The 25,936-nt window shown below is 44.3% G+C and overlaps 1 protein-coding gene across 1 annotated transcript in view; it reads right to left on the reverse strand.

Annotated features, from left to right (window-relative positions):
* The window catches only part of LOC141148253 (serine protease 33-like), a 79,311-nt gene that overhangs the window by 40,212 nt on the left and 13,163 nt on the right, over positions 1-25,936 (reverse strand). Inside the window, exon 2 of the mRNA XM_073635519.1 lies at positions 7,621-7,825. Coding sequence (XP_073491620.1) covers positions 7,621-7,825 — 205 coding nt within the window. The remainder of the gene's footprint in view (positions 1-7,620; positions 7,826-25,936) is intronic.

The following is a 25,936-nucleotide window of genomic DNA, read 5'->3' on the forward strand; positions in this document are numbered from 1 at the left end:
TTGGGCCATGGGTTCGAGTATAAGGGCAAATAATAAGGGAGATAATGGGCAACCCTGTCGGGTACCTCTTTCGATATTAAAGGCTTCAGATTTGTATCCAGCATATTTTATATAGGCTTTGGGTTTATTATATAATGCTTTGATCCATGTTAAAAAGTGGGGTCCAAAACCCCATTTTTGTAATGAATATTGCATATATTGCCAGGATACTGTGTCAAATGCCCTCTTAATATCGAGAGATAGAAAACATAAAGGGATTTTCCGTTTTTTAGCAATATGTGCCAATAACACTGCCCTGCGTATATTATCGCCTGCCTGTCTATTTGGCATGAAGCCTACTTGATCTCTATGTATTAATTTTCCTATAATGCTATTGAGGCGTTTTGCTATTATTTTTGCTAATAATTTAATATCGAGGTTTAACAGAGAGAGAGGCCGATAATTCACACAGGAAGTATCATCAGAAAGGGGTTTTGGGATCATACAAACAATCGCCATTAGTGTTTCTTGCCGAAAAGAATGTCCATCTAGAAGTTTGTTAAAAGTTTCAGTGAGAATGGGAGAGAGTATTTCTGAGAATGTTTTATAGTATAAAGCCGAGTAGCCGTCTGGGCCTGGTCTTTTGTTAAGTTTTAGGTCTTTTATGGCGTTAGCAACTTCATCTATAGTTATAGGCTCATCCAAACTGCTTTTTTGATTCTGAGATAACTCAGGTAAGGTTATTTTTGAGAAGAAGGATTCAGCTTCTGTAGGATTAAATTCATTGTTTGTCTTGTATAAAGTTGCGAGATGTGAGTGAAATTTATGAACATTTTTTGATAATTGTTTTTGATAATTTTTTGATAATTTCAAACGTATTGGTTTGAAAGATTTGTTAGTTGAATTTAATGCCCGAGCCAAATATGTACCTGGTTTGTTTGTATTCATGTAGTAATTAGGGATGAGCTTCGAGTTCGAGTCGAACTCATGTTCGACTCGAACATTGGCTGTTCGCAAGTTCGCCGAACAGCGAACAATTTGGGGTGTTCGCGGCAAATTCGAATGCCGCGGAACACCCTTTAAAAGTCTATGGGAGAAATCAAAAGTGCTAATTTTAAAGGCTAATATGCAAGTTATTGTCATAAAAAGTGTTTGGGGACCTGGGTCCTGCCCCAGAGGACATGGATCAATGCAAAAAAAAGTTTTAAAAACGTCCGTTTTTTCAGGAGCAGTGATTTTAATAATGCTTAAAGTCAAACAATAAAAGTGTAATATCCCTTTAAATTTCGTACCTGGGGGGTGTCTATAGTATGCCTGTAAAGGGGCGCATGTTTCCTGTGTTTAGAACAGTCTGACAGCAAAATGACATTTTGAAGGAAAAAACTCATTTAAAACTACCCGCGGCTATTGCATTGCCGACAATACACTTAGAAGTTCATTGATAAAAACGGCATGGGAATTCCCCAAAGGGGAACCCCGAACCAAAATTAAAAAAAAAAAATGACGTGGGAGTCCCCCTAAATTCCATACCAGGCCCTTCAGGTCTGATATGGATATTAAGGGGAACCCCGGCCAAAATTAAAAAAAAAAAAGACGTGGGGTTCCCCCTAAATTCCATACCAGACCCTTCAGGTCTGGTATGGATTTTAAGGGGAACCCCGCGCCAAAAAAAAAAAAAAAAAAACGGCGTGGGGTCCCCCCAAAAATCCATACCAGACCCTTATCCGAGCACGCAACCTGGCAGGCCGCAGGAAAAGAGGGGGGGACGAGAGTGCGGCCCCCCCTCCCTCCTGAACCGTACCAGGCCACATGCCCTCAACATTGGGAGGGTGCTTTGGGGTAGCCCCCCAAAACACCTTGTCCCCATGTTGAAGAGGACAAGGGCCTCATCCCCACAACCCTGGCCGGTGGTTGTGGGGGTCTGCGGGCAGGGGGCTTATCGGAATCTGGAAGCCCCCTTTAACAAGGTGACCCCCAGATCCCGGCCCCCCCCCTGTGTGAAATGGTAAGGGGGTACAAAAATACCCCTACCATTTCACGAAAAAAGTGTCAAAAATGTTAAAAATGACAAGAGACAGTTTTTGACAATTCCTTTATTTAAATGCTTCTTCTTTCTTCTATCTTCCTTCATCTTCTGGTTCTTTTGGCTCTTCTGGTTCTTCCTCCGGCGTTCTCGTCCAGCATCTCCTCCGCGGCGTCTTCTATCTTCTTCTCCTCGGGCCGCTCCGCACCCATGGCATGGGGGGAGGCTCCCGCTCTTCTCTTCTTCTTTTCTTCTCTTCTTCATTTTCTTCTCCGGGCCGCTCCGCAATCCATGCTGGCATGGAGGGAGGCTCCCGCTGTGTGACGGCGCTCCTCGTCTGACAGTTCTTAAATAACGGGGGGCGGGGCCACCCAGTGACCCCGCCCCCCTCTGACGCACGGGACATGACGGGACTTCCCTGTGGCATTCCCCGTGACGTCACAGGGAAGTCCCGTCAAGTCACCGTGCGTCAGAGTGGGGCGGGGTCACCGGGTGGCCCCGCCCCCCCATTATTTAAGAACTGTCAGACGAGGAGCGCCGTCACACAGCGGGAGCCTCCCTCCATGCCAGCATGGATTGCGGAGCGGCCCGGAGAAGAAAATGAAGAAGAGAAGAAAAGAAGAAGAGAAGAGCGGGAGCCTCCCCCCATGCCATGGGTGCGGAGCGGCCCGAGGAGAAGAAGATAGGAGACGCCGCGGAGGAGATGCTGGACGAGAACGCCGGAGGAAGAACCAGAAGAGCCAGAAGAACCAGAAGATGAAGGAAGATAGAAGAAAGAAGAAGCATTTAAATAAAGGAATTGTCAAAAACTGTCTCTTGTCATTTTTAACATTTTTGACACTTTTTTTGTGAAATGGTAGGGGTACTTTTGTACCCCCCTTACCATTTCACACAGGGGGGGGCCGGGATCTGGGGGTCACCTTGTTAAAGGGAGCTTCCAGATTCCGATAAGCCCCCCGCCCGCAGACCCCCACAACCACCGGCCAGGGTTGTGGGGATGAGGCCCTTGTCCTCATCAACATGGGGACAAGGTGTTTTGGGGGGCTACCCCAAAGCACCCTCCCAATGTTGAGGGCATGTGGCCTGGTACGGTTCAGGAGGGAGGGGGGGCCGCACTCTCGTCCCCCCCTCTTTTCCTGCGGCCTGCCAGGTTGCGTGCTCGGATAAGGGTCTGGTATGGATTGTTGGGGGGACCCCACGCCGTTTTTTTTTTTTTTTTTTGGCGCGGGGTTCCCCTTAAAATCCATACCAGACCTGAAGGGTCTGGTATGGAATTTAGGGGGAACCCCACGTCATTTTTTTTTTTAATTTTGGCCGGGGTTCCCCTTAATATCCATATCAGACCTGAAGGGCCTGGTATGGAATTTAGGGGGACTCCCACCTCATTTTTTTTTTTAATTTTGGTTCGGGGTTCCCCTTTGGGGAATTCCCATGCCGTTTTTATCAATGAACTTCTAAGTGTATTGTCGGCAATGCAATAGCCGCGGGTAGTTTTAAATGAGTTTTTTCCTTCAAAATGTCATTTTGCTGTCAGACTGTTCTAAACACAGGAAACATGCGCCCCTTTACAGGCATACTATAGACACCCCCCAGGTACGAAATTTAAAGGGATATTACACTTTTATTGTTTGACTTTAAGCATTATTAAAATCACTGCTCCTGAAAAAATGGCCATTTTTAAAACTTTTTTTTGCATTGATCCATGTCCCCTGGGGCAGGACCCAGGTCCCCAAACACTTTTTATGACAATAACTTGCATATAAGCCTTTAAAATTAGCACTTTTGTTTATTCATGTTCGTGTCCCATAGACTTTAACGGTGTTCGTGTGTTCGAACAAACTTTTTTCCTGTTCGCATGTTCTGGTGCGAACCGAACAGGGGGGTGTTCGGCTCATCCCTAGTAGTAATTGTGTTTGGAGCGTTTGAGGGATTTATCAACTGACTCAGTGAGAAATAGATCGTATTCCAATCTAGATTTTTCCAGATGAGATTTTGTACTCTGAGATGGATTATCTTGGAATGATATGTATGCTGCATTAAAATTGAGTTCTAGTTTTTTTGCTAGATTTTTGCGTTCCCGTTTAAATAGTTCCATTTGTCTTTGTATTGTACCACGCAAGACAGGCTTATGAGCTTCCCACAGTGTTATTGGGGAGATGTCTGTTGTATTATTAATTGATATGTATTCCTTTAAAGCTTGTTCAATGGCCATCTGATGTAGTGGATGTTTGAGCATTATGTCCGGTAAGTACCACGTTGGGTCATGCGCTTTTGGTATGGCTGAGGCTATAGTAGTGTATACTGCATTATGGTCAGACCACGGAATCGGAATTATATCTGATGCAATAATTTCTGGTATCATTCCTATTGTTAGAAAAATATGATCTATTCTGGTGAAGGTTTGATGAGGGTGCGAGAAATAAGTGAATTTCTTTTTCATTGGGTTACTTTCTCTCCATGAATCTACCAGATTGTATTTGGAAAGAAGTTGAGAAAAAGGTAATCTAGAGGTTATTTTGGATGGTGTAAAAGGTGATTTATCTAGAAATGGGAGGAGGACCTGGTTCGAATCCCCACACATTATCACTGTTCCTATTTTGTGTGTATTAATCACTTGTAATATATGTGAAAGGAATGGTGTAGGTTGTTTGTTAGGAGCGTAGTAGGAAATCACTGTGATCGCTGTATCCATTATATAACCCATGAGTATCAGGTATCTACCTTCTGGGTCTTTAATTTCTGATGATAAGGTGAATGGTGTGGATCGGTGAAATGCAATTAGAGTTCCCCTTTGCTTGGTACAGGCAGAAGCCGTGTAAATTTGTTGATAAAAAGGAGAAATATATTTTGGAGTAGAATCTTTGGTGAAGTGTGTTTCTTGGAGGCATACTATGTGAGCCTTCTTGTTATGGAAAGTACGGAAGGCTTTGGTCCTTTTTTGAGGGACATTTATTCCCTGAACATTCAGGGAAAGTATATTCAGTGGTGCCATGGCAATAGATCAAATAGTTTTGACTTACTTTTTGTTATGCAGAGCTGACTGCGCAGATCAACCTGTGTGGACTGAAGAGATGAATAGATAGAAAAGAAACCAGTGAATTCTGGAGTAAAGAGTAAACAAAAAACATATGAGATTAGATGATACATTGTATAAATTATTTTTTGCAAGTAATCACAATTTACCCGTGAAAGAGAATAAATATCTCTCTCAGGGGAATAAGTGCCTTCGTCACACTCCCACATAATATGGTTGGGAGAATGAGGAGGGCTAATGGGGGTACACGGATCTTCCGCTTACAGGAGAGAAGTGCTATGTCAAAAGACATCAAAATGATGTTTCATTAATTGGAGTGCAGAATATACTTTTTGTTGAAATTATTTATTCCAGGGTGGTTGTATATGGTTAGTCTTGCCCTAGGCTAAATAATTCAGTTAGAAAGGTACTGTTAATAACTTTGGTATTGATGAAGATAGTTTGAATTATTTTGGGATTTAAACCCTTTTAGAGTAAACAATTACATATTTTATTCATATGTAACTGTTTAGATATGTTAACTCATAAAATTGAGGTTGCAGTGCTTCAGATTAGAATAAACAAAAACATAATTCTAGGAACTAGTTAGGTAATAATATATTTGTTTTAAGAAAAGAAAGAAAAAGCTTCCATTACTTCTGGATTATTGAACATATTTGTCCTAAAAAGTAATAAATCTATTGTTATTACCTGATAATATATAACTGAACAAGAATTTCCTTATTTCACTTATATATTCTAAGGCTATATGAATCAGAAGTAATAAGAAATATAACTGGAATGTAACATGATCCCACACAGTGTGTGCAGTTACATTCAGTTATAAATATAGATTTTTTATAGAGAACCATCTCTTAGTATAATAAATGAAGAGATATCAGGAATTAGGATGTCAGTCCATTGAATCTTCTTGGTCCATGGATGATGTGGCATAACGGCCTCTTTTGTGAGAATGATGATTCCCATTTTGTTCTGAAATTTTCTGGGTGCTGCCTGAAGGTGAAGATGATGCCATTCTTCTGCGTGTGGAAGTGTTGCTGCTTGTGGGTTCTGTCAGATTTAATTTTAAAAGGGTTTGTTGTAGTTCATCTGCTGATCTGCTTCTGTAAATTGTACCTTGGTAGTTAAATCTGACTGAAAAGGGGAAGCCCCATTGATACATAATGTTGTGGCGTTGCAGTTCCATCAGTTGGGGTTTCATGGATCGTCTTTTAGTAATAGTAAGTTGGGATAGGTCAGCAAAAATTTGATAATTGTGTCCTTGAAAATTAAGTTCCTTTTTTTCTCTTGCAGCAATTAGTATTTGTTCTTTCGTTCTGTAATAATGAAATTTTGTGATTATATCACGTGGGGGTCCATCTTTCTTTTTGACTGTGAGGGCTCTGTGTACTCTGTCCAGTTCTAAACGTTCAATAGGGATATCTGGCTTTAGTTCTTGTAATAGAGCAGTAATAGTAGATTGCAGGTCTGTCACAGTTTCAGGTATGCGCAAGTTTGAACGTCTGGCTCTATTTTCGTAATCTTCGAGCTTAGTTTGAAGTATTAAATTCTCTTTTTTTAATTGTTCCAATTCTGTTATATTTTCTTGGGTTGTAATTTCAATTTCATCCATTTTTATTTCTAAGGCTGCGGTGCGGTTTCCCAGCTCTCTTATTTCTTTGGTTAGGCTTTTTGTTATTTGGTCTGAGGTTTGTTTTAAAGCCTTATGAAGCATCTTTTCAAATTGTAATAATATTACTGGGGATACTGAGGAGGCTTGTGGAAAAGTTTGTGAGAGGATTTGTTCTGTATCTGACTCAAATGGAGAGTCTTGCTGTGAAATTTTCTGTCTGTGAGAGCGCCCTGATGCTGTATCTTGTGAGGTGACTGGAGCTGCTTCAGCTGCAGTGAGTGCCTGTGAGCTCTTTGTGAGGTGATTTTTATTTCTGCCACGGTTTCCTCCCAGTACCATATTTCCTGCCCAAACTTTCACAGTTTGTTCCCTGGGGCAAAAAGGTTCAAATGGATACCTTTTGAGCCTGCAGGCTCCGCTTTGTCCTTCTCTTCTCTCCTCAGCGGTGTGGAGCTCTAACAATGTATGTCTGCTCTGCTAGGCTCCGCCTCCTGCCCCAACATGCATTTTTTTTAATGCAAGCAGTGTAAGCTCCTGAATCTTACTTTGTTTTAGCCTTTTACAGGCCCTGTACAGCAGAACTCTGGGGAACGGAGAAGCAGCACAAGGAGCCAGCCAATCAGTTCATGTGCTGACATGGATCATTCTGATAGGAGGAGAGAGATGAGCTGCTACTCTTTCACTGTCCAGTCTCAGGCTGGAGGTCGGTCCATGACAGTTAGGGAGGAGTATCTATCTATCTATCTATCTATCTATCTATCTATCTATCTATCTATCTATCTATCTATCTATCTATCTATCTTCAGGGGCTCTTTTGTGATGTAAACCAATCAGTGATGATCAATGATGTGCCCTTGACATCTTTGACCCTTGACAGTAGACATTTATAATAGATGGACAATGTATCAGTCTACATGCCAATGACTGATTCTTGGAAACATTTATGTAAATTTATAAACATAATAAACTCACTTTTGGATGCAATGTGCTGCGGTCATAACCCACTCTGGTGAGATCAGGGAGCCCCCACATAAATATTCTCCATTTGCTTCTTTATCTATAAGAGCGACCTGCCAGGGCCATTCCCCATCCAACGCATCTGTACCACCAACTATCCGACTGGATACCAAGGGGGAACCGCATACTGAAAAATCTGAAGCACTGAAAGCATTGCCGGCTGACAGAAGAAAAATATTTTACATTAATACAGCTTCCACAATAAAATATATACATAAATAATACACACAAAAAATGAAACCATATTTTTGGTATGATCTTGATATAAAAACCCTCAGGGTTGATTCTGATGACACAAATTTCAACCACATATATTTAACATCAAACCCAACATTTTTTTTTATGTCCCCCAAGCAATGTTTTACCCCTTCGTGCCTAATGCTGTGTACACACCACCGGAATTTCGGCGGACTGAATCACGTCGGACTTTTCGACGGACTTTCAACGGACTTTCGACGGATTTTCGAATAGATTTCCGTTGAATCGGACTTGTCTATACACATTCACACCAAAGTCTGACGGATTCGACCGTGATGACATATGACCGGACTAGAATAAGGAAGTTTATAGCCAGTAGCCAATAGCTGCCCTAGCGCCGGTTTTCGTCCGTCGGACTAGCATACAGACGAACGGATTTTTCCACCGGACTCGAATCCGTCGGCAAGATTTGAAACATGTTCTAAAGTCCGTCACATTTTCGACAGAAAAGGTCCGCTGCAGGTCCGATGAAGCCCACACACGGTCGAATTGTCCGACGGATTCGTTCCGTCGGACAAGTTTGGTCGAAAAGTCCAGCCGTGTGTACACGGCATGAGACCTAAGCAAATCTTAACGCCTAAGCACAATTTTTCACATTTGACATGTGTTAAGTAAACCATACGTACACTGAATTACCAAAAGTATTGGGACGCCTGTCTCTACACGCACATGAACTTTAATGACGTCCTAGTCGGTAGGGTTTAATATTGAGTTTATAACATGCATGTTGCTGCGCTAAAGCAGTGATAATAAATACTAATTCAACAAAAAGTCCCAATAGACAGTGAAGAAAATATGAATCTGTGAAGACTTTAGAGTCTAAAGTGTGTGCCTTGGCGACCAACACCATGGATGGAATTGAACAACAGTCGTGCTAATCCATTGCTGTAATCACCACGCACGTGAACCATGATTAATAGGCAAAATGCAACCTTACCAGATTGGAATGACTACACTAGAGAGTCCAATTCTCCTGTTGTAAACACTTAGGGGGCAATCCAGTTTGCATCACTTGGTTGCAGTTTATCAGCCTGACTCGCTCTCCAAGGTGTATGAAATCAGTAAGGACCATATCTTGCAGACATCCACAAGGAGCCAAAGTGAAGGAAACCACATAGTGTAAATCCACTAAAAGCTTTAATATACATACACGGTATAGTTCCTACTCACATGATAAAAATGAATATGTGCAAAAATACACAATTTCCAGGCTGTACAGCAAAGGTTTCAAGTCTGGGGTGGCATGACAGTGTCACATGCGTAGGCTCAGCCCAACACGTTTTGTACCCTAGGACATCATCCGGGGCAACATTTATTCAATATTGTATACTATATTGCCAAAAGTATTGGGACGCCTGCCTTTACACACGCACAAACTTTAATGGCATCCCAGTCTTAGTCCGTAGGGTTTAATATTGAGTTGGCCCACCTTTTGCAGCTATAACAGCTTCAACTCTTCTAGGAAGGCTGTCCACAAGGTTTAGGAGTGTGTCTATGGGAATCTTTGACCATTCTTCCAGAAGCGCATTTGTGAGGTCAAGCACCGATGTTGGACGAGAAGGCCTGGCTTGCAGTCTCCTCTCTTATTCATCCTAAAAAAATTCTATCTGGCTGAGGTCAGGACTCTGTGTAAGACAGTCAAGTTTCTCTACCCCAAACTTGCTCAACCATGTCTTTGTGGACCTTGCTTTGTGCACTGGTCCAAATCATTTGGTGGAGGGGAGATTATGGTGTGGGGGGGTTATATTTCAGTGGTTGGGCTTCGCCTCTTAGTTCCAGTAAAGGGAACTCTTAAGGGGTCAGCATACCAAGACATTTTGGATGATTTTATGCTCCCAACTTTGTGGGAACAGTTTGGGGATGGCCCCCTCCTGTTCCAACATGACTGCCCACAGTGCATAAAGACATGGATGAGCGAGTTTGGGGTGGAAGAACTTGACTAGCCTGCACAGAGCCCTGACCTCAACCCGATAGAACACCTTTCGGATGAATTAGAGCAGAGACTGCGAGCCAGGCCTTCTCCTCCAACATCAGTGCCTGACCTCACAAATGTGCTTCTGGAAGAATGGTCAAACATTCCCATAGACACACTCCTAAACCTTGTGGACAGCCTTCCCAGAAGAGTTGAAGCTGTTATAACTGCCAAGGGTGGGTCAACTCAATATTGAACCCTACGGACTAAGACTGGGATGCTATTAAAGTTTGTGTGTGTGTAAAGGCAGGTGTCCCAATACTTTTGGGAACTTAGTGTATATTCAACATCAAGCTCAACATTTTTTTGAATGTCCCCCAGGCAATGTTTGAAATACAAAAGGAGCTCAGGCTGCAATACACCACTCTTATCTGGTGCTGTTCACCAGCAGTCATTTTTTTTTCTTTGTCACAAGATTTCCTTAGCATCCTGTGATCGGCCTGAGGACACCTATAAAAAGGTAAGTTAAAAAAAAAACTACTGCTGGAAGGGAATTCCAGGAGCAAAGAGAGGGCATGGAGCCCAAAGTTGGATTTCAAAGTTATCATCATTGCAATTGATAATCCTCAACCTTTTATGTAAAGTTGTGTCAAAATATTCACCATGTAAAGGATATATTCAAAAGAATCTATAATCTTTTTGAATGGAAATAATCAAATCAATGTGAGCTAAAGTGGCTCTGAAGGCAGAAGGCCATAGAATGCATTAAGGTAAAAAACGTTCTGGGTGCAGCCCCCCCCCCCTATACTTACCTGAGCCCCATCTCGATCCAGTGATGTGCACAAGAGCAGCGTCTCTCCCGGGTCTCCCTCTCCTCATTGGTGCACACAGCTAATGACTCCTGCTGCTGTCAATCAAAGCCAGTGAACCAATGAGGAGAGAGCAGGGGGTGGGGCCAAGCCTCACTTTGTGTGTGAATGGACAATGTCCATTCACAGGAGCATGGCCATGGAACAAGCCTTGTTGTATGCCCCTATAGCAAGAGACTTGCTACAGGGGGCACTCAGCAGGGGGGGAGGAGCCAGGACCCCCCAAAAAAAGAGGATCGGGGCTGTTCTGTGCAAAAATATTACACAGAGCAGGTAAGTATAACATGTGTGTTATTTAAAAAAAAAAAAAAAAACCTTTAGAATCACTATAAGGTCTCTGAAAACTATATATAACATCATGTACAAGGGTCAGTTCACAAAGCTAACACACTGGGAAAAGGATACTTTAAAAAAATGGTGACTGTTATTTTTAGTTGAGTCTATTTACATTTAAAATTAGTCACATTCTCCCAACCCTGCTGGAAATTATTCGACAGTTCGGCCTCTTCTCAGGGTTTCAAGTCAATTGGGACAAATCCCTCATGTTTAAAATAGATCAGGAAGCGGTGTTTACACCCCCTTCCTCCTGCCCGTTACAAATAGTTGACTCTTTCAGATACCTGGGGGTCATGATCCAACATCCTCTGTCCTCCTATAGCAAATATAATCTAGACCCACTTATTAACAGAATGAAGACCACACTGAAGACATGGACCAATCTCCCCTTAACGATCTTAGGTAGGATAAATATCTTTAAAATGATATTCCTCCCACGTTTCTTATACCTCCTATGCAATTCACCAGTATATATCACTAAAACTAAATTCAAGGAGATTGATTCTATCCTTATCGCTTTCATTTGGAAGGGGGGAGCAGTGAGAATTGCAAAAAATACTCTTCAACTGCCGGTGTTGGAGGGAGGATTGGCACTACCATGTCTCCAGACATACTATATAGCCGCACAACTTGTTCATGCCCATTGGTGGTTCTTCCCTGAAGCCAACAATGCGGCTACGTCCCTAGAAGCAGCCATACTCACTTCGTACGAACCCTTACAATATCTGGTTCACCGTCTATCTCTTAGAGGGAGGGAAAGCACAAAAATCCTTGAAATGACTCTACGAATTCTCAAATTAACTAAAATGCTGCCAGATACTGAGCACCGTACCTACTCTCCGAATACTCCATTATGGGGGAACCCAAATCTACAGGAATTCGCCCGTAGGACAGATGGGGAATACTGGTCGAAAAAAGGGGTAAAAACCATAATGCATTTATTCTCAAATAATATGTTTAGGTCATTTGAGGAATTTCGCCAGGACTACCAGCTGCCACGCACAGCCTATTTTCATTACCTGCAAATACGCCACACAGCAACCACCCAGTTTGGGTTGCGTAATGTAACTGTCCGATTATCTCCGCTAGAGCAATTACTAATAGATCCTTCCCATGACAAACTGATCTCCACATACTATAAAACTCTACTGCACACCACAACGCACAGACTCAGTAACATGCTCACTAAGTGGAAAGCTGATATCCCTGAGCTGACGGAGGATATCTGGCAGGACATACTTCCCCTCCAGGTCCCCTCTGTCATCTCCTCCAGGGATAGGGTCATACAAACCAAACTATTATACAGAGCATACTTTACGCCATCCTTATTATTTAAACTTAAAAAACTACCATCGGCAATGTGCTCCAGATGCAGCATTGTGGAGGCCACCTTCTTCCCCTTGATGTGGGAATGCACCGAGATCAGGCGGTTCTGGTCAGGGGTTACTGCTTTTGTCAGTTCCCTGACCCAATTGCCTAATGTCTGCAACCCCCTGAGATGCCTACTAGGATATGTGGACGATGAGAGTATATCTAAAAACAAGCAAACTTTCCTGAGAATTGTATTATTTTATGCCAAAAAATCTATTACTATTCATTGGAAATCACAATCCCCACCTACGATAGCATTCTGGCTGAACATGGTTAATCAGGCTATACCATTATACAAATTAACATACGAAGCCAGAGGATGCCCTAAAAAATTTTACAAAATATGGGGTTTGTGGATTAGCTCTGAAAACACTATTACACCTACCATATAAAGCCAATAAAGAAACTCCAGTCAATGATACCAAGTTTGATGAAAACTGAATAGACATATGCAGCTGTGCAATATGAAAACATGTATGCCAAATATATACCATTGTCTGACACTCTGTATTGTAATGAGCAATGTTTGCTCGAAATGTGTGTATTTGTGTTTGTACGTTTGTTTTGTACCACAAAACCAAATAAAAATTTACCTTTAAAAAAAAAAAAAAAAAATTACAGTCACATGGCTAGGATGTATCCTTCCTTGTGCTAAAGCTTTGCAAATTTAGGCTATAGCCTGTGATTGTATATGTACAGTGAGGGGAAAAAGTATTTGCCCTCCTGCTGATTTTGTATGTTTGCCCGCTGACAAAGAAATGATCAGTCTATAATTTTATCGGTCGGTTTATTTTAACAGTGAGAGACAGAATAACAACAAAAAAAATCCAGAAAAACGTATTTCAAAAAAGTTATGAATTGATTTGCATTTTGTTGAGTGAAATAATGACTTAGTACTTGGTGGCAAAACCCTTGTTGGCAATCACAGAGGTCAGACGTTTCTTGTAGTTGGCCACCAGGTTTGCACACATCTCAGGAGGGATTTTGTTCCACTCCTCTTTGCAGATCCTCTCCAAGTCATTAAGGTTTTCGAGGCTGACGTTTTGTAACTCGAACCTTCAGCTCCCTCCACATATTTACTATGGGATTAAGGTCTGGAGACTGGCTAGGCCACTCCAGGACCTTAATGTGCTTCTTGCCTTGGCCGTGTGTTTTGGGTCATTGTCATGCTGGAATATTCATCCACGACCCATGTTCAATGCCCTGGCTGAGGGAAGAAGGTTCTTACCCAAGATTTGACGGTACATGGCCCTGTCCATTGTCCCTTTGATGCAGTGAAGTTGTCCTGTCCCTACTCGAATAAGGGTCTGGTATGGATTTTTGGGGGGACCCCACGCCAGTTTTTTAAAAAATTTTGGTTCGGTGTTCCCCTGTGGGGAAATCCCATGCCCTTTTTATCAATTAGCTTTTATGTGTATTGTTGGACCGGCAATTCATTAATAGCCGCGAGTAGTTTTAAATGACTTTTTTTCCTGTGAAATGTGATTTTGCTGTCAGACTGTTCTAAACACAGGAAACATGCGCCCCTTTACAGGCATACTATAGACACCCCCCAGGTATGAAATTTAAAGGGATATTACACTTTATTGTTTCACTTTAAGCATTATTAAAATCACTGCTCCTGAAAAAACTGCCGTTTTTAAAACTTTTTTTTGCATTGATCCATGTCCCCTGGGGCAGGACCCGGGTCCCCAAACACTTTTTATGACAATAACATGAATATAAGCCTTTAAAATGAGCATTTTTGATTTCAAACGTTCAAGTCCCACAGACTTCAATGGCGTTCTAATGTTCGTGCAAAGTTTTGGTCTGTTCGCAAGATCTGGTGCGAACCGAACTGGGGGAGTGTTCGGCTCATCCCTAGTCAGGAGATAGCCAAAGATCAGGGTAACAATTAGGTAAGAATAGTCAGGAGATAGCCAAAGATCAGGGTAACAATTAGGTAAGAATAGTCAGGAGATAGCCAAAGATCAGGGTAACAAGCAGGTAAGGATAGTCAAGAACAAGCCAAGATCGGTAACTGGAATCAGACGTAGACGACACAGCAAGTCGCACATGAAAGCCAAACACAAAAATATTGATCAGCAGAGCTGGCTTGCAGTGCACAGGTTAATATAGAGTTCCCTGATAGGGGTTGGGGTGGAGCCATGCTTTGAGGGGAGACTACTTAAGCAGCCAGGTGAGAGTGGCTGGCCTCTGAAGCTGAACACATGGAGAGGTAAGCTGACAAACAAACATTACTGCATAACCATGACAGTTTATCTCTGACAGAATGGCGGTCTGCCTTGTTTACATAGGCAGACCACCGTTCTATCTCTGTGGGGAGTGATCGTGGGTGGCCAGCGGACATTGCTGATTGGCTTCCCCTCATGATACGTTAAATACAGTTCTGTAAGCAACACCTTATTTTGTGGTAGCGCCCCTCCCGAGACTAGACTCTGAATCCGCCCCTGATTGGAATCTGATTGATTGGTTGCTTCTGTGGATAGGTGTCTTTTATACAGGTAACAAGCTGAGATTGGGAGCACTTCCTTTAAGATAGCACTCCAAATCTCAGCTCTTTACCTGTATAGAAGACACCTGGGAGCCAGAAATCGTGCTGATTGATAGGGGATCAAATACTTGTTTCACTCATTAAAATGCAAGTCAATTAATAACTTTTTTGAAATTCTGGATTTTTTTGTTGTTATTCTGTTTCTCACTGTTAAAATAAGCCCAACCATTAAAATTATAGATTGCTCATTCTTGCGTGTTAATATTAATAAATTAAAATGAACTTCATTAACTACATGGCAAATGAGGTTCAATGTAGAAAAATGTAAAATAATGCATTTGGGGGCAAAAATATGAATGCAATCTATACACTGGGGGGAGAACCTCTGGGGGGATCTAGGATGGAAAAGGACCTGGGGGTCCTAGTAGATGATAGGCTCAGCAAGGCATTGCAATGCCAAGCTGCTGCTAATAAAGCAAACAGAATATTGGCATGCATTAAAAGGGGGATCAACTCCAGAGATAAAACGATAATTCTCCCGCTCTACAAGACTCTGGTCCGGCCGCACCTGGAAGTCAGATCTAATTTGAAGAACAAACATACCTGGACTTTCTTGGTACCTCATGGACACATACAACAAATCATTCCAAAATATAAATTTTATTAAACAAATCTTGTTAAAAAACACAAATATAATATTAAAAGATCAGCCTCTACAATCATAGAGAGCATTTTCCTTGGCAACTATAGAGGTATAGATCTAATACCCCAATCCCGGGGCAAGGTACAAGGCAAGGAAACCCAAACTCCAACCTGCTTCTTCAGGATGTGGAGATGGAGGTGTAGTTTAACCACTTGACCTCTGGAAGATTAGCCCCCCTTCATGACCAGGTTATTTTTTTGTGACATACGGCACTGCTTTACTTTAACTGGCAAAAACGTTCTTTTGGTGGTATTTGATCACTTTGTGTTTTATTTTTTTGCGCTATAAACAAAAAAAGACTGACAATTAAAAAAAAAAAAAAATATATAGATAGATAGTAGGGATGAGCCGAACACCCCCCTGTTCGGTTCGCACCAGAACATGCGAACAGGAAAAAAGTTCGCTCGAACACGCGAACACCGTTAAAGTCTATGGGACACGAACATGAATAATCAAAAGTGCTAATTTTAAAGGCTTATATGCAAGTTATTGTCATAAAAAGTGTTTGGGGACCTGGGTCCTGCCCCAGGGGACATGGATCAATGCAAAAAAAAGTTTTAAAAACGGCCGTTTTTTCAGGAGCAGTGATTTTAATAATGCTTAAAGTCAAACAATAAAAGTGTAATATCCCTTTAAATTTCGTACCTGGGGGGTGTCTATAGTATGCCTGTAAAGGGGCGCATGTTTCCCGTGTTTAGAACAGTCTGACAGCAAAATGACATTTGGAAGGAAAAAACACATTTAAAACTACCCGCGGCTATTGCATTTCCGACAATACACATAGAAGTTCATTGATAAAAACGGCATGGGAATTCCCCCCAGGGAAACCCCGAACCAAAATTAAAAAAAAAAAAAAATGACGTGGGGGGTCCCCCTAAATTCCATACCAGGCCCTTCAGGTCTGGTATGAATATTAAGGGGAACCCCGGCCAAAATTTAAAAAAAAAATGACGTGGGGTTCCCCCTAAATTCCATACCAGACCCTTCAGGTCTGGTATGGATTTTAAGGGGAACCCCGCGCCAAAAAAAAAAAAAAAAACGGCGTGGGGTCCCCCCAAAAATCCATACCAGACCCTTATCCGAGCACGCAACCTGGCAGGCCGCAGGAAAAGAGGGGGGGACGAGAGTGCGGCCCCCCCCCTCCTGAACCGTACCAGGCCACATGCCCTCAACATTGGGAGGGTGCTTTGGGGTAGCCCCCCAAAACACCTTGTCCCCATGTTGATGAGGACAAGGGCCTCATCCCCACAACCGTGGCCGGTGGTTGTGGGGGTCTGCGGGCGGGGGGCTTATCGGAATCTGGAAGCCCCCTTTAACAAGGGGACCCCCAGATCCCGGCCCCCCCCCTGTGTGAAATGGTAAGGGGGTACTTACCCCTACCATTTCACTAAAAAACTGTCAAAATAGTTAAAAATGACAAGAGACAGTTTTTGACAATTCCTTTATTTAAATGCTTCTTCTATCTTCCTTCATCTTCTTCTTCTTCTGGTTCTTCTGACTCTTCTGGTTCTTCCTCCGGCGTTCTCATCCAGCATCTTCTCCGCGGCGTCTTCTATCTTCTTCTCCTCGGGCCGCTCCGCACCCATGGCATGAGGGGAGGCTCCCGCTCTTCTCTTCATCTTCTTCTTCATCCTCTTCTTAAAGGGGGCTTCCAGATTCCGATAAGCCCCCCGCCCGCAGACCCCCACAACCACCGGCCACGGTTGTGGGGATGAGGCCCTTGTCCTCATCAACATGGGGACAAGGTGTTTTGGGGGGCTACCCCAAAGCACCCTCCCAATGTTGAGGGCATGTGGCCTGGTACGGTTCAGGGGGGGGGGCGCACTCTCGTCCCCCCCTCTTTTCCTGCGGCCTGCCAGGTTGCGTGCTCGGATAAGGGTCTGGTATGGATTTTTGGGGGAACCCCACGCCGTTTTTTTTTTTTTTTTTTTGGTGCGGGGTTCCCCTTAAAATCCATACCAGACCTGAAGGGTCTGGTATGGAATTTAGGGGGAACCCCACGTCATTTTTTTTTTTTAATTTTGGCCGGGGTTCCCCTTAATATCCATACCAGACCTGAAGGGCCTGGTATGGAATTTAGGGGGACCCCCCACGTCATTTTTTTTTTTTTTAATTTTGGTTCGGGGTTTCCCTGGGGGGAATTCCCATGCCGTTTTTATCAATGAACTTCTAAGTGTATTGTCGGCAATGCAATAGCCGCGGGTAGTTTTAAATGTGTTTTTTCCTTCCAAATGTCATTTTGCTGTCAGACTGTTCTAAACACGGGAAACATGCGCCCCTTTACAGGCATACTATAGACACACTCCAGGTACGAAATTTAAAGGGATATTACACTTTTATTGATTGACTTTAAGCATTATTAAAATCACTGCTCCTGAAAAAACGGCCGTTTTTAAAACTTTTTTTTGCATTGATCCATGTCCCCTGGGGCAGGACCCAGGTCCCCAAACACTTTTTATGACAATAACTTGTATATAAGCCTTTAAAATTAGCACTTTTGATTTCTCCCATAGACTTTTAAAGGGTGTTCCGCGGCATTCGAATTTGCCGCGAACACCCCAAATTGTTTGGTGTTCGGCGAACTTGCGAACAGCTAATGTTCGAGTCGAACATGAGTTCGACTCGAACTCGAAGCTCATCCCTAATAGATAGATAGATAGATAGATAGATAGATATCTATCTATATATATATAAAAATATATAGATAGATATAGATATCTATCTATATATAGATAATAGGGATGAGCCGAACACCCCCCGGTTCGGTTCGCACCAGAACCCGCGAACGGACCGAAAGTTCGCACGAACGTTAGAACCCCATTGACGTCTATGGGACTCGAACGTTCGAAATCAAAAGTGCTCATTTTAAAGGCTAATTTGCATGGTATTGTCCTAAAAAGGGTTTGGGGACCCGGGTCCTACCCCAGGGGACATGTATCAATGCAAAAAAAACTTTTAAAAACGTCCGTTTTTTCGGGAGCAGTGATTTTAATGATGCTTAAAGTAAAAAAAAAAAAAGTGAAATATTCCTTTAAATATCGTACCTGGGGGGTGTCTATAGTATGCCTGTAAAGTGACGCGTGTTTCCCATGTTTAGAACAGTCCCTGCACCAAATGTCATTTTTAAAGGAAAAAATCTCATTTAAAACTGCTTGCGGGTTTAATGTCATGTCGGGTCATGGCAATATGGATGAAAATCAGTGAGACAAACGGCATGGGTACCCCCCAGTCCATTACCAGTCCCTTTGGGTCTTGTATGGATATTAAGGGGAACCCCGCACCCAAATTAAAATAAGGAAAGGTGTGGGGCCACCAGGCCCTATATACTCTGAACAGCAGTATACAGGCGGTGCAAACAAGACAGGGACTGTAGGTTTGTTGTTAAGTAGAATCTGTTTGTAATTTTGAACATTTTTAACGTGTTTAGCTCCAGCCAAAAAATCTTTTCTAAGCTTTTTGGAAAACATAGGGAAGGGTTATCACCCCTGTGACATTTGTTTTGCTGTCTTTCCTCCTCTTCAGAAGATTTCACCTCACTTTTTTGTCCCAATGAAAAATGTTTTTTGAAAATTTGGGTTTTTTTGTGGAACAAGGATTGGAAAGCATTAGTGGAAAGGAGAACTTGTTTTCCCATATTAACTCTTACAGGAGAGAATTTCCCTTCCTAGGGGTAGATTTCATCTCACTTCCTGTTGTCTCCTTCCGTTTGCAAGTAGGAGTCGTTTGTAAGTTAGATGTTTGAAAGTAGGGTCCTGCCCTATATACTCAGCAGAAATTTGGGCCTTAGGTGTTGCTGTGGCCACAACACTGTAAGCCCTCACAGGGCCCTGCTGTGAAATATTAGATCAAGAATTGTAATTACATGCCCCTGTTGAACAGGAGCTGAAAAATTAGGCCTTAGGCACTGGTGCTGGTGCCACAACACTGCAACCCCTCACAGACACTCTAGTTGGAACGCAGGAACGAGCCCTGCTGCAAATTATTGCTTCAAAAATTGTAATTACACGCCCCTGTTAGACAGGGGCAGAAAAATTGGGCCTTAGGCACTGGTGCTGGTGCCACAACACTGCAACCCCTCACAGACACTCTAGTTGGAACGCAGGAACGAGCCCTGCTGCAAAGTATTGCATCAAAAATTGTAATTACACGCCCCTGTTAGACAGGGGCAGAAAAATTGGGCCTTAGGCACTGGTGCTGGTGCCACAACACTGCAACCCCTCACAGACACTCTAGTTGGAACGCAGGAACGAGCCCTGCTGCAAAGTATTACATCAAAAATTGTAATTACACGCCCCTGTTAAACAGGGGCTGAAAAATTGTGCCTTAGGCACTGGTGGTGGCGCCCAGAACCAAAAATGTTCTTACAAGCTATCAGCGTGATGATTGAGGAGGAAGAGGATAATTACTCAGGGATAGTCACTCAGCATCAGCATAGGCAGTCTTTGAAGGGATCTGAGATTTCAAAAAAAATTATTCGGTTACATCAGCATCAGGTGCTTGGTAGCTGGTGGTGATCCAAGACTCATTCATTTTTATGAAGGTCAGCCGATCGACCGAGTCGGTGGACAGACGCACCCTGTGATCGGTTACCACGCCTCCAGCAGCACTGAATGTGCGTTCCGAAAGAACGCTGGATGCAGGACAGGCCAGTAGCTCAATTGCATACTGTGCAAGCTCTGGCCAGTGATCCATCCTCAAGACCCAGTAACCCAGAGGATTTTCGGTGGGAAAGGTGTCCAAGTCTGATCTTGCCCCTAGGTATTCCTGCACCATGTAAAACAGACGCTGGCGATGGTTGCTGGAACCGATCATACCTTGGGGCTGCGGACCAAAAAATTGTCTGAACGCATCGGTCAGACGGCCACCTTCTCCACCGCTCCTTCTTTGACTGACCAAAGCCTCAGCAACACGTTGTCCAGAAACAGGAGTTTGTAACCTCCCAGTCTCTGGGAACGCGTTGCACAGACCTTTCTGCAAGGCCTCCCGAAGATGTTTCATCCTCTGCTCCCTCTGCGATGGCAAGATAAGGTCCGCAACCTTACCCTTGTAACGTGGATCAAGGAGGGTTGCCAGCCAGTATTGGTCCTTCTCCTTGATACCACGAATACGAGGATCCTTACGCAGGCTTTGCAGGATCAGGGAGGCCATGCAGCGTAGGTTTGCTGAGGCATTCGGTCCGGAGTCCTCTGGGTCACTAAGAACGACATGGTCCGCAGCCACCTCCTCCCAGCCACGTACAAGTCCATGTGTTTCTTGGGACTGATCCCTTAAAGACTGCTGCTGATGCTGAGTGCCAGGCTCCACCTCCATACTGACACAATCTTCCTCCTCCTCCTCTTCCTCCTCGTCCTCTTCCTGTGTGATCGGCGGGCACGCAGGAACACTGTCTGGATAAAGGGGGCCTTGAGAGCTAAGGAAGTCCTCCTCTTCCTGCCTCTGTTCTGCCTCAAGTGCCCTGTCCATTATTCCACGCAGCGTGTGCTCCAACAGGTGGACAAGGGGGACAGTGTCACTGATGCATGCACTGTCACTGCTCACCATCCTCGTGGCCTCCTCGAATGGTGACAGGACAGTGCATGCATCCCTGATCATGGCCCACTGGCGTGGGGAAAAAAAACCAAGCTCCCCTGACCCTGTCCTGGTGCCATAGTCGCACAGGTACTCATTGATGGCCCTCTGCTGCGTGTGCAGCCGCTGCAGCATGGCCAACGTTGAGTTCCACCTGGTGGGCATGTCACAGATTAGGCGGTTCTTGGGCAGGTTAAACTCCTTTTGGAGGTCCGTCAGCCGAGCACTGGCATTATATGACCGGCGGAAATGCACACAGACTTTCCTGGCCTGCCTCAGGACATCCTGTAAGCCCGGGTACCTGCCCAAGAACCGCTGCACCACCAAGTTAAGGACGTGAGCCAAACAGGGCACATGGGTCATTTGTCCCTGTCGGAGGGCAGAGAGGAGGTTGGTGCCATTGTCGCAAACCACCATTCCTGCCTTAAGTTGGCGTGGCGTCAACCACCTCTGAACCTGCCCCTGCAGAGCTGACAGAACCTCTGCCCCAGTGTGGCTCCTGTCCCCCAAGCACACCAGCTCAAGCACCGCATGGCATCTTTTGGCCTGCGTACTTGCGTAGCCCCTTGAACGCCTACGGAGCACCGCTGGTTCCGAGGAAGAGGCCATGGAGGAAGAAGAAGAGGAGGGGGTGGAGGAGAGATGTGTGTCACAATCAGCATTTTGGAGGCGTGGTGGCGGAACAACCTCCAACACTACTGCACCTTGTCCTGCATCCTTCCCAGCTGCCAGCAGAGTCACCCAATGCGCCGTGAAACTTAGGTAACGTCCCTGTCCATGCCTGCTGGACCATGAGTCAGCGGTAATATGCACCTTACCGCTGACCGCCCTGTCCAGCGAGGCATGGACATTGCCTTCCACATGCCGGTAGAGAGCCGGAATCGCCTTCCGTGAGAAAAAGTGGCGTTTGGGTACCTGCCACTGAGGAACCGCACATTCCACAAACTCACGGAAGGGGGCAGAGTCTACCAACTGAAAAGGCAGCAGTTGAAGTGCTAGCAATTTTGCCAAGCTAGCATTCAACCGCTGGGCATGTGGATGGCTGGGAGCAAACTTCTTTCGGCGGTGCAGCAGCTGGGGCAGGGAAATTTGCCTGGTACAATCTGACGTCGGTGTACCAAAAGCAGATTGCCCACAAGTACTTGGCTGTGACACACCTAATTCTACACCTTCATTCCTCTCACTGCAGGTCTCAGAGAGGACTGAAGGTCTAGTGGGGTTGGAAATCTCAGCTGATGAGGAGCAAGGAGAGATCCTCTTTGTTCTTTGGTGTGGGTCTTTTAGATACGCTTGCCAACGAACTGCATGGCAGGTCAACATATGTCTGGTCAAGCATGTGGTACCCAAGCGGGAGATATTTTGGCCACGCGAGATACGCTTGAGACATATGTTGCAAATAGCAGCGGTGCGATCTGATGCACTCGTCTCAAAAAAGGCCCACACCAAAGAACTTTTTGAATAACGCGCAGAATCTGCAGCGCCCTGCACATGTGGAGCTTTGGGGTGTGATGCAGTCAATGTGCTGCCCTTAGGCTAGCCCCTGGAGGGCATCCTGCCTCGTTGGTGATGTGCTGCCGCCTCCTCCTCCTCCTCCTCCTCCTCCTCCTCCTCTCTCCTATCAGGCACCCACGTTGAGTCAGTGACCTCATCATCCCCTCCCTCCTCATCACTGGAGCAAACCTGGCAGTATGCTGCAGCAGGGGGAGCATGACTGCCAGATTGCTGTCCTTCTTGGGCACCCCCTCTGTCCGCGCTCATGTTACTGCCTTCATCGAGCTCAGTATCGTCATCAGAGCCTTCCAAACGCTGGGCATCCTCCTGGAGCATGTACCCAACACTGTGGTCAAACAGTTCGAGGGAATCCTCATGAGGACATGGTGGAGCTAGGGAAGGAGTCACTGATGACATTGAGCTGAGGGAAGAGGCCGCTGCTTTGCCAGACAAAGCACCCTGGGCATGGGTGAGAGAGGATGAGGAGGATGAGGACGGCTTGGTCATCCACTCGACCAAGTCTTCCGCATGTTGCGGCTCAACATGGCCAGCTGCCGAAAAAAAGGCCAAGCGTGTCCCATGGCCACGTGCTGATGAGGATGCACCGTCTCCACGACCAGCACTAGACACAGAGCCTGCTTGCCCTCTCTTATTGGCTTGTGACTGTCTGCCTCTCCTTCTTGGCCTTCCAGACATACTAATGGCCTGTAGCTGCACTAAGCTGGGATAGAACACCTGTAATTTTCTTCAAGTAGCTTTATATACTGTAACCAGACAAGCCTGCCTGTCAGTAGGAAGATAACAGGAACGGATCTAGCTGAACACTGTGAGCAGGACGCACTGTACTAAATGTAAATAGTCTAGCTGCCTGACCGTGGTACTAATAGGATCAAATAGAACACCTGTAATTTTCTTCAGGTAGCTTTATATACTGTAACCAGACAAGCCTGCCTGTCAGTAGGAAGATAACAGGAACGGATCTAGCTGTAAACTGTGAGCAGGACGCACTGTACTAAATGTAAATAGTCTAGCTGCCTGACCGTGGTACTAATAGGATCAAATAGAACACCTGTAATTTTCTTCAGGTAGCTTTATATACTGTAACCAGACAAGCCTGCCTGTCAGTAGGAAGATAACAGGAACGGATCTAGCTGAACACTGTGAGCAGGACGCACTGTACTAAATGTAAATAGTCTAGCTGCCTGACCGTGGTACTAATAGGATCAAATAGAACACCTGTAATTTTCTTCAGGTAGCTTTATATACTGTAACCAGACAAGCCTGCCGGTCAGTAGGAATTTAACAGGAACGGATCTAGCTGAACACTGTGAGCAGGACGCACTGCACTAAATGTAAATTGCAGGAACGGATCTAGCTGAACACTGTGAGCAGGACGCACTGCACTAAATGTAAATAGTCTAGAAGATAACAGGAACGGATCTAGCTGAACACTGTGAGCAGGACGCACTGCACTAAATGTAAATAGCAGGAACGGATCTAGCTGAACACTGTGAGCAGGACGCACTGCACTAAATGTAAATAGCAGGAACGGATCTAGCTGAACACTGTGAGCAGGACGCACTGCACTAAATGTAAATAGCAGGAACGGATCTAGCTGAACACTGTGAGCAGGACGCACTGCACTAAATGTAAATTGCAGGAACGGATCTAGCTGAACACTGTGAGCAGGACGCACTGCACTAAATGTAAATAGTCTAGAAGATAACAGGAACGGATCTAGCTGAACACTGTGAGCAGGACGCACTGCACTAAATGTAAATAGCAGGAACGGATCTAGCTGAACACTGTGAGCAGGACGCACTGCATTAAATGTAAATAGTCTAGATAGAAGATAACAGGAACGGATCTAGCTAAACTGAATACAGTGTATATATATATATGCAACACCTGGGATGCATATATATACACAATACACTGTAAGTGCAGCTAACTGACTGACTGTTCTGCCTAATCTATCTAACTCAAATCAAATGACACTGTCTCTCTCTCTCTCTATCTCTCAGCACACCGGAACACACACTACACAGGGCCGCCGTGCAGGCGGCCTTATATAGTGTGGGGTGTGTACTAAATCCCCTGAGCCATAATTGGCCAAAGCCACCCTGGCTTTGGCCAATTACAGCTCTCTCTACTGACAGCGCTGTGATTGGCCAAGCATGCGGGTCATAGTGCATGCTTGGCCAATCATCAGCCAGCAATGCACTGCGATGCCGCAGTGAATTATGGGCCGTGACGCGCCACACGAATTTAGCGCGAACGGCCCATAACGTTCGCAATTCGGCGAACGATCGAACAGCCGATGTTCGAGTCGAACATGGGTTCGACTCGAACACGAAGCTCATCCCTAATAGATAGATATCTATATCTATCTATATATATAGATATATATATATATATATCTATATATATTTTTTTTTACTTTCTGCTCATATCCAATAAAAAAAAAATTAATTTCATCATAAATTTTCGCCAATGTATTCTGCTACATGTTTTTGATAAAAAATAAAAAAAATCCCAGTAAAAGTATGTTAATTGGTTTGCGCAAAAGTTAAAGTGTCTACAAACTATGGGACATATACTGAAATTTTTAATAGTAATAGCGGAGATCAGTGACTTATAGAGGAACTGAGATATTGCGGAGAACATTCTGACACTAACTGACACTTTTTGGGAACCAGTGACACTAAGGCCTGATTCACACCTATGCATTATTAGTGCTTTTTGCATTTTGCAGATTTCCACTACAGAACGTGTTCCATAGGAAACCATGTTGAATGGACTGTAGTGCAAATCTGCAAAATGCAAAAAGCACTAAAAATGCATAGATGTGAATCCAACCTAATACAGAGATCAGTGCTAAAAATCTGCAGTCACTGTACTAATGACACTGACTGGGAAGGGATTAAACATCTATGGTGATCAAAAGGGTTAAATGTGTGCCTAGCCAGTGTTTTGGTGTAAACTGTGTGCTGCTTTCACTAAGGAAAGTGGTGAATTTGATTCCCTGCAAAGTCCAAAAAATTAAATTTTTTTCCCTGCTGACAGGACTGATCTTTCCCTTGTTTACATAGGTAGGGTTCTGTCCTTTGTGTCTTCTAGACGATCAGCGGGTGGCAGCAGTAATCCATTGACCGGCACCTACTGATCAGCATCTGCTGTGTCTAATCACAGCAAAGCAGAGTTGCCGGCAGCGTGTACCCCTTACCTGAAAGTGCTGGATCACGCACCTAGTACATGATCTAACACAG

This window comes from Aquarana catesbeiana, linkage group LG06, assembly GCF_042186555.1.
Source record: "Aquarana catesbeiana isolate 2022-GZ linkage group LG06, ASM4218655v1, whole genome shotgun sequence".
Lineage (NCBI taxonomy): Eukaryota > Metazoa > Chordata > Amphibia > Anura > Ranidae > Aquarana > Aquarana catesbeiana.